Raw genomic sequence first — 15,010 nt, forward strand, 5'->3', positions numbered from 1 at the left:
CAAAACCCTGTTTTGAAGTAGTTAGCAATAGTCAGGAAGAGGGGCAAAATCTGAATTGCTATTCCAAATTCTCATGATGCTAATTTATAAAGAAAACCCATTTACTTCCAGCCCATATTTGGTGATGGCCACTTGATACTCTGTATGTTCTGGTATCGTGAGTGCCTTTTAACTTTAATAAATTTCCTGCTTCTTACCCCTCCACTCTCTTCCATCCCTGCAAAAACAAATGTAGGTTCTATTCTTTCTCCTCAAATTAATTAAGTTCTTTTTCTCTATTTTGTCCATTAAGATGAAGTCTCTGTTCCTCTTTTTACCTGACTAGACCATCCCTGAGCTGGCTTCAAGATCTCTTCTGATATAACTAGGTAGGGGAAAAAAACCACCAATCAATAGTTTCAAATCCTTTGCATAATGAACTTACCTTTGAGTTACAGTGTTGCTTTCACATTTTATTCTAATAACATAAACCCACAATAACCTATACAAAGATTCCAGTGCAACTCGAGACATTTTGGGATCTTTATTCTGTAAAATAAATGAAAAATACAGTTACTGTTGCCTTAGAGACTCTCAGAAGATTCTATTGTTACTCTTTTGATTTCTGAGAACATTTTCAAATGTTTTTAACAATGAAAACTGATGTCTTTAATATTGGCTGCAAGTTTTAACACATTTCCATGAAGACAATCCTATGTTGTACATTTCCGATACTACCTGAATATTTAACTAGTAATTCCAGATTATTTCACACGTCTGTCACTCTGAGACCAGAGGAGTAACTAAAAAGCAGATATTCTTCTTGAGATGAACACCAAGAGTACATTACTTCTAAGAACTTTTCTCAGGAAGCCACTAGTTACAAATACCTACTTTATAGCAAACTAATATAGTTTGTCTAAAACACTGGAGTAGCTGCTTTGGATCAGGCACAAAGTCTAAGTTGACCATTCAGTTTATGACAGCAGAAAGCAGCAGAAGAAGAAAAGAATGCAAAACAGGCCAGGCACAGAAGGATGCTTCCCAGGTGTGCACTCCAGGCTTCACCCAGCTTAGCCGTTTCCTGTAGGCTGTGTTAGTGTTGACTCACTTACAATGGACTTGTATCCATTAAGATAGATTTTTCCTGAATTAATATAAAATCTTGTGGCATAATTCAGTTTAAATTAAGCATTGTATAAAACCCAGATTTTTTTTATCTTAAAGCTGCTACTGGGAGTTTAGCTTTGCTCCTCCTAACTCTTAAACTGTGTAAAACAGTAACTAACTAACATTCTTCGTACCAACTCCAGCAATCCCTTTTCCAACTAGGGATTCTGGCTGCACTCATAATCTTAAAATGTCCAGTGAGATTCTTTGAATTGGCCATAAGTACAAGCTTATGAACAGAATAAATAATTCCCAGAAGTCATGTTTTTAGGCATTCATTCAGTTAAACACAAAAAAAAATCAGACAAAAACAACAACTGAAAAGAAACAGCAGAAGAACCCCAAAGAACATCTTCCTCATCTCCAGGGAAGTCCTTCAGTTTCGAGGGATATCAATATGATGGCTTGAATCTAACCAATTTCACATTTTGTGGCCTCTACCACAAGCCAGCAAGTCAGAAGAGCAGACTATTTTGTCTTCCCAGAACAAGTGGTGAGCAATTTTGCAAAGGGTGTAAGTCAATCTAAGACCACACTGTTCCAAAAAAGATGGTCTCAACCTTGGTTCCCTCCTCCACAATCTCCCTGTTCCCTTTGCATTGTCCAACTTACACCAGTAAGTTGATCTAAACTATACAATGGAAAGTAATTTGGATGGCTTTAACATGAGTGGGTTGGGACTATTGGTTTTTGGCAGCAGCTTACTTTATGAAAGGCTAAAACTTTGTCACAAAATCACAGAGGTGCAAGTGGTTCTTCACAGACAAATAACATACATGACTGTTTATCAGAATATTTGAGGTAATAACTTAAATCAGTCTACATGAGAGATGGTGCTGCTCTATCCTCCCTTCACACTCAGCAATGAGTTCCTGCCATCACCTCTGAATTAGCAAACCTGCAACTAGGCAGTGGGTAAATTTAGGAGGCTGATCTAGACAAAATCTAACCAGTAAAAAGTTACACCTGCCCCTGGTTAGCATTCAGACAGATAACTGTCCCACTGTCCAGCTAATTCACCAGCAGTGCTACTGTGAGGGAGAGGCAAATGCTTAAAATTGTACAAAAGGGTGAAACTGTGATAGCTTTGATTTTAATCAACTTAAACAGCAAAAAGCCATGATGTTACTACTCATCATATTTAAACTACAGGCCAACAGTTCTTGATGTTCAAGGTAGGCTGGAGAAGTCAGTCCAGAACGGAGTAATGCTTTAATTTTCTTATTTCTGATATTTGGAGCTTAATTTATAGGTCCAGAAAAAAACCCAAAAATTTATTATTGGCTTTCAATCATATAACGAAAAAACTGGTATAGGTAGCAGATACTTTACAATGTATTAACAACATTCCATCTTTTAGGAGATTTAACATCCAGCATAGCTACTTCTGATTAGTTATGCCAAAGTTTGCTCCTTTGTTAAAAAAAAAGAACGTATAAAAAGGCATTCATCACTTCAAGAGATACAAAATAAATGTATCTATTATCTCTTCCTATAACTAGAACTAAACAAATGCACTAGAATAAAATGGCTTTTTGAGTCTCATTTATGGCACGGTTCTTGTATACTTGGTGTTAATGCATCAGTACTTCCTTTTTTCTTTGAGATTGCTGCAACTAGAATACAGTATATATGGCTGTATAATTCACCAGTCTGGCTCAATTTCAATCTTTTTAGCTGTTATCTGACTGATTTTAAAGTACTCTACGTGAGTTTTGTTTAAAATCCTACAACTGTTAACGTAATTTGTATTGTCAGACTATGGAATAAGATGTCAAGAACTGCACCTCTGTTACAAGAACAAAAAATTAAGAGCAATTCTACAGTGGTCTTACATGACACATTAAGATGAGTCAATGAAACATATCTTAATGAAGGCAAGAAACAAACGAGCATTTTTTCCATGTTAGTCAAATGTAGTCACTTACTGAAGAAAGTACTTTTTAACACTGATGTTAAACTTTTCTTCTGTTCTGAACTAAAACAATTTCTACTTTTTAAAACCTGCAAAACCAACAGTGTAAAAGTCTTTCAAGTTAGTGCACTGCAAATTGTTACAGTAAATCAGTTTCACATTTTTTACTGTGAAAATCTTTTCAAGTTTGCTTGCATGCAAGACACTTTTTGAAATGAATTAACAGAAAAAAACCATACACCTGAAGAGGTAGTTTACTTTCCAGTGGAAACATGCACTGATATTCAGTGATATTAATACTCAATCTCAGAAAGCCACATTATCACCCAAAAGGAAATACTGATATTACATAGTTTTCTGATCTTTCTCCTTTACTCCCTAGCAAGAAAAAAAGATCTTTGAAACATTAGCTATTCTTAGCCCTCTTGCTTTTTAACAGTACTAACAGGAATTTTACAAAGAAAGGAAAGCACAAAATACAACAATTAACATAAAAAAAACCCAAACCGAAGTATTTACATGAGACAAAGCAACATTTCACTGAGTTACAACAACGTATTAACTCACCTGCAGTGTTTCTATTTGTTTTCTGATACTGTTGTTAGATGGCATCTAAATAAAGCAATGTGAGACAGCAAAACATAACAAACATGAGAATGGAAGGCACATGCATGTTAGGTGAAAAAAAAAAGCACAAAACCAACAGATAGCTGTCTAGTAAGGACTCTATTCAGTAGAAATAAAGGTTTGTCTATAGTGGCAGAAAACATTCTCCCAGTGTTCAACGTTTTGCAGTAACAGACACCATGGTTAAACTGTGCGAAAAAATTATTCTTTTCTACCCAACAGTAGTGCAGAATGATAAGACACTTTTCTCTCCCATTTTAGCAGTGTTCTTAAATGAACCTTCCTCTCCCCAGAAGAGCTGGTAAGGATATCACAACAACTCGTCTTCATTAGAGAATCTTCCAGCTTTCTGACAACCCTACTAGACTTTGTCTAAACACTAGTCAAAAAAGTAAGCAAAATGTTTTACAATACTGACCCAGCGTTATGGTTTGCTAAGCAAGTTCATATTTTGCCTACACTCCAGCATGTAAAGAAATGCTCAGCTGGGCTCATTGCTGAACAACATCCCAACCTCTGTGGGACAAGGCCAGCTATACATACGCTGAGAAACCACCTGTGGTGCACTCCTGGGCTGAACTGACTCTTAAAATTCATCTATCCGACAACTGCATCACCCCAGACCCCTAGGCTTCTTCCTTTCAGCAAGGCTAGGGTATCTTCCCCAAGCAATAAGCCTGTTTTGAGGACAACTAAATGTAGTGTGCACTGAAACTCAGTAGTTCCACCTCAACATGAGGGAGCATTCTTTACTGTAAGGGTTACAGAGCACTGGAACAGGCTCCCCAGGGAGGTTGTGGAGTCTCCTTCCTTGGAGACTTTTAAGACCCGTCTGGGATGTGTTCCTGTGTGACCTGCCCTAGACCTGCTCTGGCAGGGGGGTTGGGCTCGATGGTCTCCAGAGGTCCCTTCCAACCCCTAACATTGTATGATACTATGACAAAAAGTTTACAAATGCAGTAAATACTGCTAGTACTGGACCAGGATTCAGAGTGCTCTCGGGGGAATTAAAAGTCCAGTGTAGCACCGAAATATTGCATGGTAAGGCATGGTATGAATACACTGTGCATCAGGTAGTGTGGAGCAACTGTAAAGTCGTGAGACTTCACACCGTGGCAAATGGGAAGTTGCCTTTTTCTGTCACCAAGCTGTGACCACATGGAGCTCTCTGCTAGGTAAGTTTGCACTGGGCAGTCACCAGGGAATAATGTGAACACCATGAATCTGTGACCCATGTCACCTCTTGGCAACTTGCTACAGGGCCTGTATTCTTCAGATAACATCCCTGTGACAGACTCTAAGTGGTGTTATTTCAATCGTTAATTTGTTAAATTTAACCAATACAGTAGGGGTGGATTAACCTTTTCATCACTCTAAAGTATCTCCCAGTAACTCTCAAAATTACTTTATTTAATAACAAAGACGTTAAGACAAAGGATTTGGAATCCTTATTGTGTATTACATATTTAGGGAACTGTAAGTAACTAGTCATTAGGAAATCAGGAAACAAAATGGGGAAATCTGAAAGACTAAACTGCTGTGAAATTCAGATTTATAAATTAATGAGATTACTTATTACAGAGTGCATGCATTTAATTAGCTTCAGAAACACAAGAACACATTAATTCATAAGACACGTGAGGACAGGGGGTGTGGGAGTGGGGTGTTTTTCAAGATTAAACTCAATGAAGTTTCTGAACAAAGCAGACACCCAAAAAATCAATAGTATTTGGTGGGCCAAAATAAACCTAAACCATAAAAGATAATTAAATAACTAATTGATGGTACAGCATCATAACACTGCAAATTAGAATTGCAGAAATTAATTTGTAGAATTTCTGCTGAATAGAGCCTTACGCTAAATGTGTTAAGCTGTTAGTGGTTAACAAAACTAAGTAAAATATAAAATGCATGCTCAGCAACTACCAGTTAAACTCGCTGGCATTTATAGTTTTAATACATCCATTATCAGCAATGGACAATATGCCAGAAAAACGCAACTCCTAGATTGTACATTTTTTTAAAAAAAAGCTTTAAAAACAAAAGCAGCAGCAGCCTTCACAAGCAAAACAAACAACAAAATAAAAATCAAGGCAAATATTGCAAAAGAACTGCAATGTTAGATGAAAAATATACAAAAACCCAACAAGCAACAGAAAGTATGAAAGATGTCATGAAAACAAAATGACCCTTAAAAAACAATCCAAGCAGCTAAACCTTGTTGGTTTACATATTTTATTAATAAGCTTCAGAACTGTCACTCATACCTAACCAGAATGAATATGGTGAAGGTGGATCAAAGAATTTATTAAAATTATCAAAATCAATACATTAGGCAAAATCATGAACTATGTTAATCAAAATTTAGGAAAGAACAAGTACAACAATCAATGCTATAAGAATGTCACTGAAACAAATCCCTCATTTCTAAGTACATTGATCACTTTAACAATCAACTCGTGTTTATAATGTAATCAAGAGAAGCTATGAGTTAAAGGGACACTGTAATATTTATTTGGAAAATACATATCATGTCCTGTAGATAAGATGTCTTTTCTGGATTCTAACTTCATTTTTTATTCTTTCAATAAATGAATGAAAGAAATTTTGCACTCACTATACATTCTACTCGGAGAAGTAGACAAGCCAATTATTTTCTGCACATAAAAATTACAGTTTGTACTTTCTCTGGCATGAATAGGGTTTATTAGCAAATACCTCTCCTGCAGATTTTACTCAATAAAACTGATAATCCCCAAGGAGGTCACATCTATTTCCAGCATTACACAGTATCACAGAAACTTATTACTAAGTTTAGTACTAATGGTGACTTAAGACATTGAATTTAGGAAAAAAAAAAAAAATAAAAAAAATTCACAGTGTCCTTTTAAACAGCCAACTAATCATTGGTTATTTGGTACAGGAATACTGAGAACATACTGGAATAAATGTTACCGATTTGTTCCTGAACTGAAAAGGATTCTTACCTTTAGATGTGACAAACAGTTCTGCAGGAAAACGTGCCAGTTATTTAAAAAAAACTGTTTCTGACTGACACACAACAGGCAGGTGATCAATGGATACAAAGCCTATGGGTAGGGGGGAAAAAGAATTGATCAAGTTGCTCTTTGCAGACCTCCCTAGTCTTGTACACTGAGAATGAGACACACAGGCAGTTCTTGTCTCTCACTCCCACAGTTTCAGCATTGCACGACAGCCTTTCCCCTGCACCAGGACACAACACACCAGGTATGGTGGTGTCCTGGGTATAACCCATGTGCCCTAAGAGCTCATGGCATCAGACTAGGGCAGTGGGCCATGGTGAAGCTCAGCCCCTAGCAAGGCCTGATCTCAAATAATGACTTAGAGCAGATCTCACCTGCTGTACAATATTCACTCTTTAAAAAAAGATTTAATTAATGAGGTCCTACATGATGGGAGAGGGAACTGCTTCTAAGAAGACTATTCAGGAAAAACTTCATCAGCTCAGTAAAAACCAAGGGAGACTTTAGGTTGTCAGAAATGTTACTTCCACTCAAGGTCTGCTTTTAGTAAGTAACGAAGCACAACTTATTAAAGTCTGAATATGCACACTAGCATGATTTTGCTTTGCCTTAGTAACATAAGATTTGTTTAAACACCACATAATTTAACAGAATGCATAATGGTGATTAACACCAAATCTGACTGCAGATTATCTTGCTATGGAACAAAATGGAAGAATGAGAATGAACAGGTAAAATATAATCTTGATGTAACAACGTTTCTGACTTGATAAATAAAATGACATTGTGAATACTAACACCAACATCGATGTTATTCTTACATAAGGTGTTTAGGCATGTACAATGACATATGCTTTATATGCTCAGAACACAATAAAGTGAACCTTGTCCCTAATATGAAAGAGAGAGTTAATAATTTTAAATTCACTTGCATTTACTGAATATGCCAATTGTGATGCAAAATTTAGCTCTGTATTTCCAGCAAAGTAAAGTTAATCAACTTGAAACATGACTGCCCTGGCCATCAAAATTTACCAAATACTGATTTACTAAGGGATTCAAATCCTTGCTAAGATGCAGTCTTAGGGAAAAAAAAAAAAACCAACAAAACACAAAACTGAAAAAAAAACAACCAAACAACCACAGATATTTATAACTGAAAGACATTAAAAAAATTGGAAAAACAAAGTATATAAGGAGAGAAGAAAACAGAGCAGGGCTACTAAAAGGCTATTTTTCTGGATAAGGCTTGTCTGACACTTCCATCTTTTAATTAAATGTAATTTAAATACACAGATTCCCTGAATGCAAGTTCTTCGTAGAACAGACATTAGGTTAAATAACTCTGTACTCAAACCCATTAAAATAATCAAAACCACAAATCAGATAACAGAGCACGTATCTTGCACAAAGAAACAAATCAAAATTAGAGCAAATGCACATACACAGTGTGAACTGAATTATACTTGAACTGAGGAGTTAAGATTTAAATTAATATAGCTGTGAGCTTTTCCTCATATAATGTACTAGCTTAAAAGTCTAAGATGAGCAAAATGGATAAATTGAAATATTTCTTTAAAATACCAGCGAATGCTTCTTTCTTGAACTCAGTTCAAAGGTAGTCTGATAAAGCATCTCCACAAAATTTTTCAAACATGGCACATTCACTTCATTTTTAACAGCCTATTAAAAAAAATACACACATAAATTGGTTTAAAAGTTTATACAGAAGGCAATTTAAATATACATTAAGATATCTATGAACTTAAGAACATTCAAAAGTTAAATCTCACATTAGGTAAGCATTTAAGTGTATTGATATGGAATATAAACAGACCAGTAAGAAATCATGTCATACACCATAATCATACAGTTAAAAAAACCCAAACAAACCCTCATTAAAAACTCACTACCTTAAGAATGTGTTCTGCATTCCATAAAGTATTTGCCTCCAACTAACAAATAAAAACTACACTGAAAGTCTTCATAACCATAATTTAACATACTCATAAAAAGTAATACCCATAACTTTTTCACTGCTCCCCTCTTCAGTTCTCTGCTTTTCTTTTATGCCCTCCAGTTCCAAAAACTGAAAACTTAGAAAATTATACACAAGATCACCAGCCATTCAACCATGTAAATTGACTTTGTTCAGCTTTCTGAATTAATTAAACAGTTCCATGAAGCCCTACACCTTTTTTACCCACCCTGTCCTTGCATACAGAACAGCCTTCCTTCAAGAAACCAGGCATTTACTTGCCTTAGCAAAACCTCTGCAAGTCTCGTACGCTTCTCTCTTGATACCTGTGATGATCCATTTAAACATTATTCTCAACCTACTGTTTTATACTCCACTTCTGCTTTATTTATCAGATTGGGGGATGGGAATGGGGTGCTGCAGAAGGGATTGACTCTTTTTGAAATAACCCTCTAATTCATAATTTCCCTATCATATAAGGTAATTATCATAGTTTTTAATCCACCTTGCTAAGAACACTTCGAAAACATTCATGATGGAGAATCATGAAAAGTCGTGCATAATATCTCTGTAACATGTACAAATCCAAGAAGAATGAACTGAGAAAGTAGTTACCTTTGGAATCACTTCCTGCCTACCCCAAAATTATTTATCTTTTGCTATTCTTCAGCTATAAATTGATCAGTACCCCACTAACTCCGCATGAGAAATTAGCCAGTTGTTGCCAGCTCTACACTGTTGCTTTGCAATGCAACTGCAGGTAGACCAATCAGCTTTAACTTCCCTGTAAAATATTCTATCATCTGTCTTACCTGTGGGGTCCAAATAAGGTTATATTTTCAAAAATGCCTGAATGACTAAGCAAGAGAATGACAGTAAAGAAGTCACAATGCCAAAACCAAATAGCTTCCTCACTTAAGCAATTTTCTGTATTCAAGATACAGAAAAATCTAGATTCAGTTCCTTCATCTGCTTCAAAAAAGATTCGAACTTGCTTCTCTCATCTTCCAAGCGAATGACTAACTCTCTCAACTGCATCTCACTCTGGGATGGGGCTCTCCGCTGCTATTTAAAAGTTCCATTTGTATGAAATGATTAGAGGCTGGATGAGTCAGAAGAAAGGATCAAGCCTCCCTCACCAAGCGTTTGAAGGGCTGATTCAGGCTGTGCTTGTAGGAAGCAGGCCACAAAACGGCACACGTGCTCAGCACAGCCAGCGTGTGTGCACCTCTGTGGGCACCACACCACAGCCCCAATTCCCAAATGCCGCTTCTGCCTCATTCCTGTACGTGCAGTTTTCACCATATGTAAATTACAATTTTGCAAACATCTGTGTTTACCTAATTGCTAAGTACTTCCACTGTGCACCGCCCACTCCAACTGCCAAGGAACTATGGAGTTCAACATGACAAATGTGTTCAGCCTTTTAACAGGAGAATGAATTCTTCTCCAGAAGAGTGCAAGTATGTCCAGCTGAAATCAAGACTTTAGTCAAGCAACAGCTACCACTGACACCACCTCTTTGTGGGCATTCCTTAACAAGAATGATTGCCTCCTTTCTGAAGTTTTAGTTTAAAAGAAACCAAGATTGAATCCAGTGAAGGACGAGACACACTTCCCCACAACTCAGGGCACGGCAGCTGATTTGAAGGAGGACACAGTTCACAGAGATTTATCTTTCTTTTCCCACAAGCTTGTTTAGACAGGATTCCCCAACCAGTATGCTAATCTTTGTACATCCCACCCTACAAAACATGATCTTCATGTCCCAGTTCTCCATATATACCAGGATATGCCCCTACAATCAGTCATTACCTGGAGCCATTTTTCAGGACAGCGTGCCAAACACATCGGCCTAGCATTTGCTAGTACAACTACAATTTTAGACAAGAATTACAGCAAGCATCAATCTACTACGATGAAACTTTCTGAGTTTATGGTAATTGGTCAACCTGAGATATATCAAACTGCTGGTTGACTTCTTGTTGACCTGTTGACCAAGCTTTACACTACTGAGCGAAGAAGCCTGGAAGGAAAGTGGAGAACCCAGCTACACAAAAAGCATTCTCACAAGCAGCATTACAGACACTGTACATCCAACACTGTGATCATACAGAGGGATTTTTTTCTTGTTCATTGCTGCCAAGTAAGATTTCTGGCTTTAGATTTAAAATACATATGGGAGATAATTGACTGCTCTTCCACTTTAAGGATTACAACTAGTAGACACTCACCTCTGTGAACAAATTTTAATAAATTAGCCAAAACCTACATTCTTCCTTCTTGTATAGGAGTTCACACTCTAAATATTGGACTGTAGAAACATTACATATCTCAGTTTATTCTAGGAAGAACTTCACATGTTTCAGCTAATAAAAATAAATGGGACCCTGGAGTGAACAAATACTAAATCAAGGAAATTCTAAATTTTTAGAACAAGTATAAGACTACACAGTGCCCTAGTGATAAAAGTATCTAGAAAACATACAATTTTAAGAAGTTCTGAAAATAGACTGGAAGCTAGCTAATACACAAAGCACAGTGACAAATTTCCCTTTAAAAGATTATGTAGGTGCTTGTAATATATTGAATAGTCTTTTTGAATCTTATGAGGATTAACGGAAGTAATTTTAGCAATGAGAGCATAATTTAAAGTGAGAGGAATAACAGGGGAAAAAAAAAAAATTAGAAAAAAAAAAAATACTTACAGCAGCCACAGGGATGAGAATTTCCACAAACAAACCAGCAAGTGCATGTTTTATATCTTTATCTTTTACTTCCAGGAAGTATTGAGCACATTCCTTTGTAAGGAAGCATTAGAAAATATTTAGAAAAAGGAAGGCATTAATTGCCAGTTTTAACGTAAAACATACAGTGTGTTTAAGTTAGTCTTATATTTCTCAGCAATACTAACTTTACAAAAACTTAGAAACTTTAAAAATCCATTTCTGTGGCAATTAAAGACAAATTTAAAGGAGAATGTTTGTAATACCAGATAGCGCTTTACTTTCTACTCAGAATTTACAGAGTACACAGAAAATACAAGAATATGCACAATTTTCCTCAGATTGTTCTGAAGTTTAAAAATATAAACACTTATCTCTCTTGAAATTAACAGAAAAGAGTGTTTTTTTAATATAATAATTTTAATTTTCAAGATAACTTTGATGCAAAGAAAATTTTACAGAGAAATAAATAATCTAATCAGGTTTGCACACTCTACTATATCAAACTACCACTCTGGACACAATTTAAAGCACCTATGCTTATGTTAGTTTTTTCAGGACTGAGATCAATGTCAATGGCTGTTAAATATCTCTAATAAAATTTATGACTACGTTGTCATAACATCAGTTACTGTGGAATGGGTGAGTTATTCATTGGGACAACTTTTAATTCACAATCAAGAGAAGCAAAAGAAGAGATTTTAAGTCTTTCTGAAAATTAACTGAAGAGTTTTTTAAATAAAAATGTTTCTTGGCATCTCAGCTGTTAAAAGATATATCAAGTAACATTTTTGTTTAACCCACTGCTTTCATAAAGAAAGAAAATTATTTGATTGCTGCCCATTTTCATTTAGTCTTGAATAAATTTATATATTATGGGTTTGCTACATTACTGAGACAATCGAGGACAGGCTGTCACTATGCTAGGTACTCACAAGCATCAGAGAAATGATTCCTAGCTCTAAGAACTTATGAAATAAACAGAAAAGGATTACAGACAACACACAAGTAGAATGACTGACTGATCACAGCAAGCATCACTGTAGCTTCATGACTTAATCCAAATAATGTTCACTTCAGTTTTCTGTAGTACTCATTTACCTGCATGAACTGAAATGATGCTTCAAAATCCTCCACGGGATACATTTTCACTCGAAAAAACTTCATTCCCATAATCAAACTGATGATACTTTGGACTACGTGAGGACTCTGTTCTTTTTGTCGCAGTTCCTTTAATTCAGTGACAAACTTCTTCCTAACAGCTTGAAATCTGAACAAGGGATACAGATCATAATTATTTGCATTATTAGTTGCTGTTATATGATGTCTATAATTTTTTTCTTTAGTCTGTTAAGGATAACAGCACCTCGGATGAATGAAACACAAGCAAACTGAACCCTGATACTTAAACTCTAAGCATTTAAGAGTGCCTGTGATGATCAGCACATTAGAACATACTTGTTAACCGAACGACAACAACTGACTGATACCAGGCCTCCTTTCCCTGCACCTACAAGTTGACAGCAACGCAATTCAGTGTTGTATTAAAGATTATTTCTTGATTAATTCAAATTTATTGTGCTGGAACATGACAAACATGCCAGAGTACACTGGACTGCACTTGACACTTAATTACTGGGGTCATTGCTAAATGCTGCTCTATTAAATACTTCTTAAGTCTAGAGTCATTTTTCCCCAAATGCAAGAAGTGTCAGAGACTGAACTTACTTTGATTGAGCAAGAACCCCTGTCACTTCTGCATATAAGTCTGCAATAATATGCACATTCCCAGTGTTGGTTCCTGAATACCTAAAGAAAAAAAAAATTGAAAGAAAAAAACAGTGCTGAATACAACTTTTTTCTTCCAAACAACAAGTGTGTTCCCAATTATAAACAAAAATTTGTTCCACAGAAAGGTGGATTATTACCATAAAAACAAAGTAAGTCAAGTATGAAATGTAGGGGTGACATTTAAACTGATGTGATTTCACTGAGCAGACATAAGAGAAGTATTCTGCATAGGAAGTTCACTATAGTTATCCAAATTCATACTTTTCTTATTCTGGCTGGCTACGCAAATCTTTCTGTATATTCTGAGCAAAACAAACAGCATTATACTGAACCCAGCTGTGTTCTTTCAAGACAGGTTTCCAGTTTTAAGATATCAAGCAGTGTTCACTTACCGTATTATCACCAACATGTCACACTTGAGGCAAAGAACAACAATCACAACAATTAAGCACACGCTGGTAATACAAAGTATTTTAAAGCACATAAGTGAAACTTACCCTTCCTTATGTTTAAAGTGCTTAAAAGCCAAGTTTAGAACTTCATGTACTAAAGGATCTGGCACTGGATGAACAGGTATCTGGAATGCAGATATCATTCATATGTATGTAACTATGCATAACACATATGTATATATGAAGTAAATAAACAGTACTGTGAGATGCCCTGTAGAAATGTCACGAGTGTCAAAGGACACATTCTTTGTTGACATATGATATCAAGTTAATTCTGCAATACATGAACATTTACACAATCTGTGTTGACACTTGCTTAAATTATTTTGCATACTGCCTTTTAGGGATTAAACTCAAAATAAACAGCAGTAGTACACTCTGTCATCAAGGTTTATTAGACTAGGTTGACTCCTGTTACATTGTCTACCTTGTGCTACATTTAACCTCAAAAGGCAATTCATCCTGATATAAAGGAAGACAAAACCAAAAAACAAGAATGGAGAAGAGATTATCAATTCTTTTTTCATTTCTGCAGAGGAAAGCAGCCAATACATCCAAAAATCTTCCTAGCAATAATTAACAATTTGGTGGAAACAAACCCCAGCATTGTTCTAGGTATTAAAAGTGGGTGTTAAACTCACTCTTCACAGGTTTAAAAGAAAATGTTTGCTTAAAAATCAAATCTATTGTTTAAAGAAAAGCACTATGTATAATTATGAAGTCATAATATCTTTAAAATTTTAAAGCGAATTAGGTAGGGACTAGGATAATCCTAGTAAACATCATTGCTTAAGAGTGATTAATATCGTCACTAAAATATTACAAGAAAAGATTACTGTCCTCTCTACAGAAAAGAAAGCACTTAAGAGTATTTAATATTATTTCTGCATCAACAAAGCTATTTGTCTAAGAACTTACTGTTACTGGAACCGGCTGTTTACATGCATATTAATCTAATGAGTAGTCATTTAAGCAAAAGACTTTGTTCCTACATAGGTCATGTCTGTCACACTCTCTGGTTGCTCTGTGTGTATTACAGAAAGGGCTGCCTCATACACTTTGCACCCAGTTCTAAGAACTAAACCACGATAGGTCTCCCAAGAAAATGGATGTAATGTGAATGTCAGTATGTTTATTGACAAAATGTCTGGAGAGTTGAGCAAAGAGAAACCTAATTAAATTCAACATGGACAAGCGTAGAGCCCTGCATCTTGGGAGGAATAATCCCATGCACCAGTACAGGTTAGCAGTTGACCTACTGGAAAGCAGCTCAACAGAGAAGGACCTAGGAGTCTTGGTGGACAAGTTCACCATGAGCCAGCAATGTGCTTTTGTAGCCAAGAAGGTCAAGGTTATCCTGGGGTGCA

General features: G+C 35.9%; 1 protein-coding gene across 1 annotated transcript in view; it reads right to left on the reverse strand.

Annotated features, from left to right (window-relative positions):
- FRYL (FRY-like) overlaps positions 1 to 15,010 on the reverse strand; it is a gene marked incomplete at its 3' end in the record, with an annotated part of 57,616 nt that overhangs the window by 26,368 nt on the left and 16,238 nt on the right. Inside the window, exons 5-12 of the mRNA XM_008941197.1 lie at positions 13,689 to 13,768; positions 13,129 to 13,209; positions 12,502 to 12,670; positions 11,383 to 11,475; positions 8,281 to 8,379; positions 6,679 to 6,780; positions 3,632 to 3,676; positions 425 to 528 (exon numbers count right to left, since the gene is read on the reverse strand). Of these exons, the coding sequence (XP_008939445.1) occupies positions 425 to 528; positions 3,632 to 3,676; positions 6,679 to 6,780; positions 8,281 to 8,379; positions 11,383 to 11,475; positions 12,502 to 12,670; positions 13,129 to 13,209; positions 13,689 to 13,768 (773 nt within the window). The remainder of the gene's footprint in view (positions 1 to 424; positions 529 to 3,631; positions 3,677 to 6,678; positions 6,781 to 8,280; positions 8,380 to 11,382; positions 11,476 to 12,501; positions 12,671 to 13,128; positions 13,210 to 13,688; positions 13,769 to 15,010) is intronic.

This window comes from Merops nubicus, unplaced genomic scaffold (genome assembly GCF_000691845.1).
Source record: "Merops nubicus isolate BGI_N331 unplaced genomic scaffold, ASM69184v1 scaffold1875, whole genome shotgun sequence".
Taxonomy (NCBI): domain Eukaryota; kingdom Metazoa; phylum Chordata; class Aves; order Coraciiformes; family Meropidae; genus Merops; species Merops nubicus.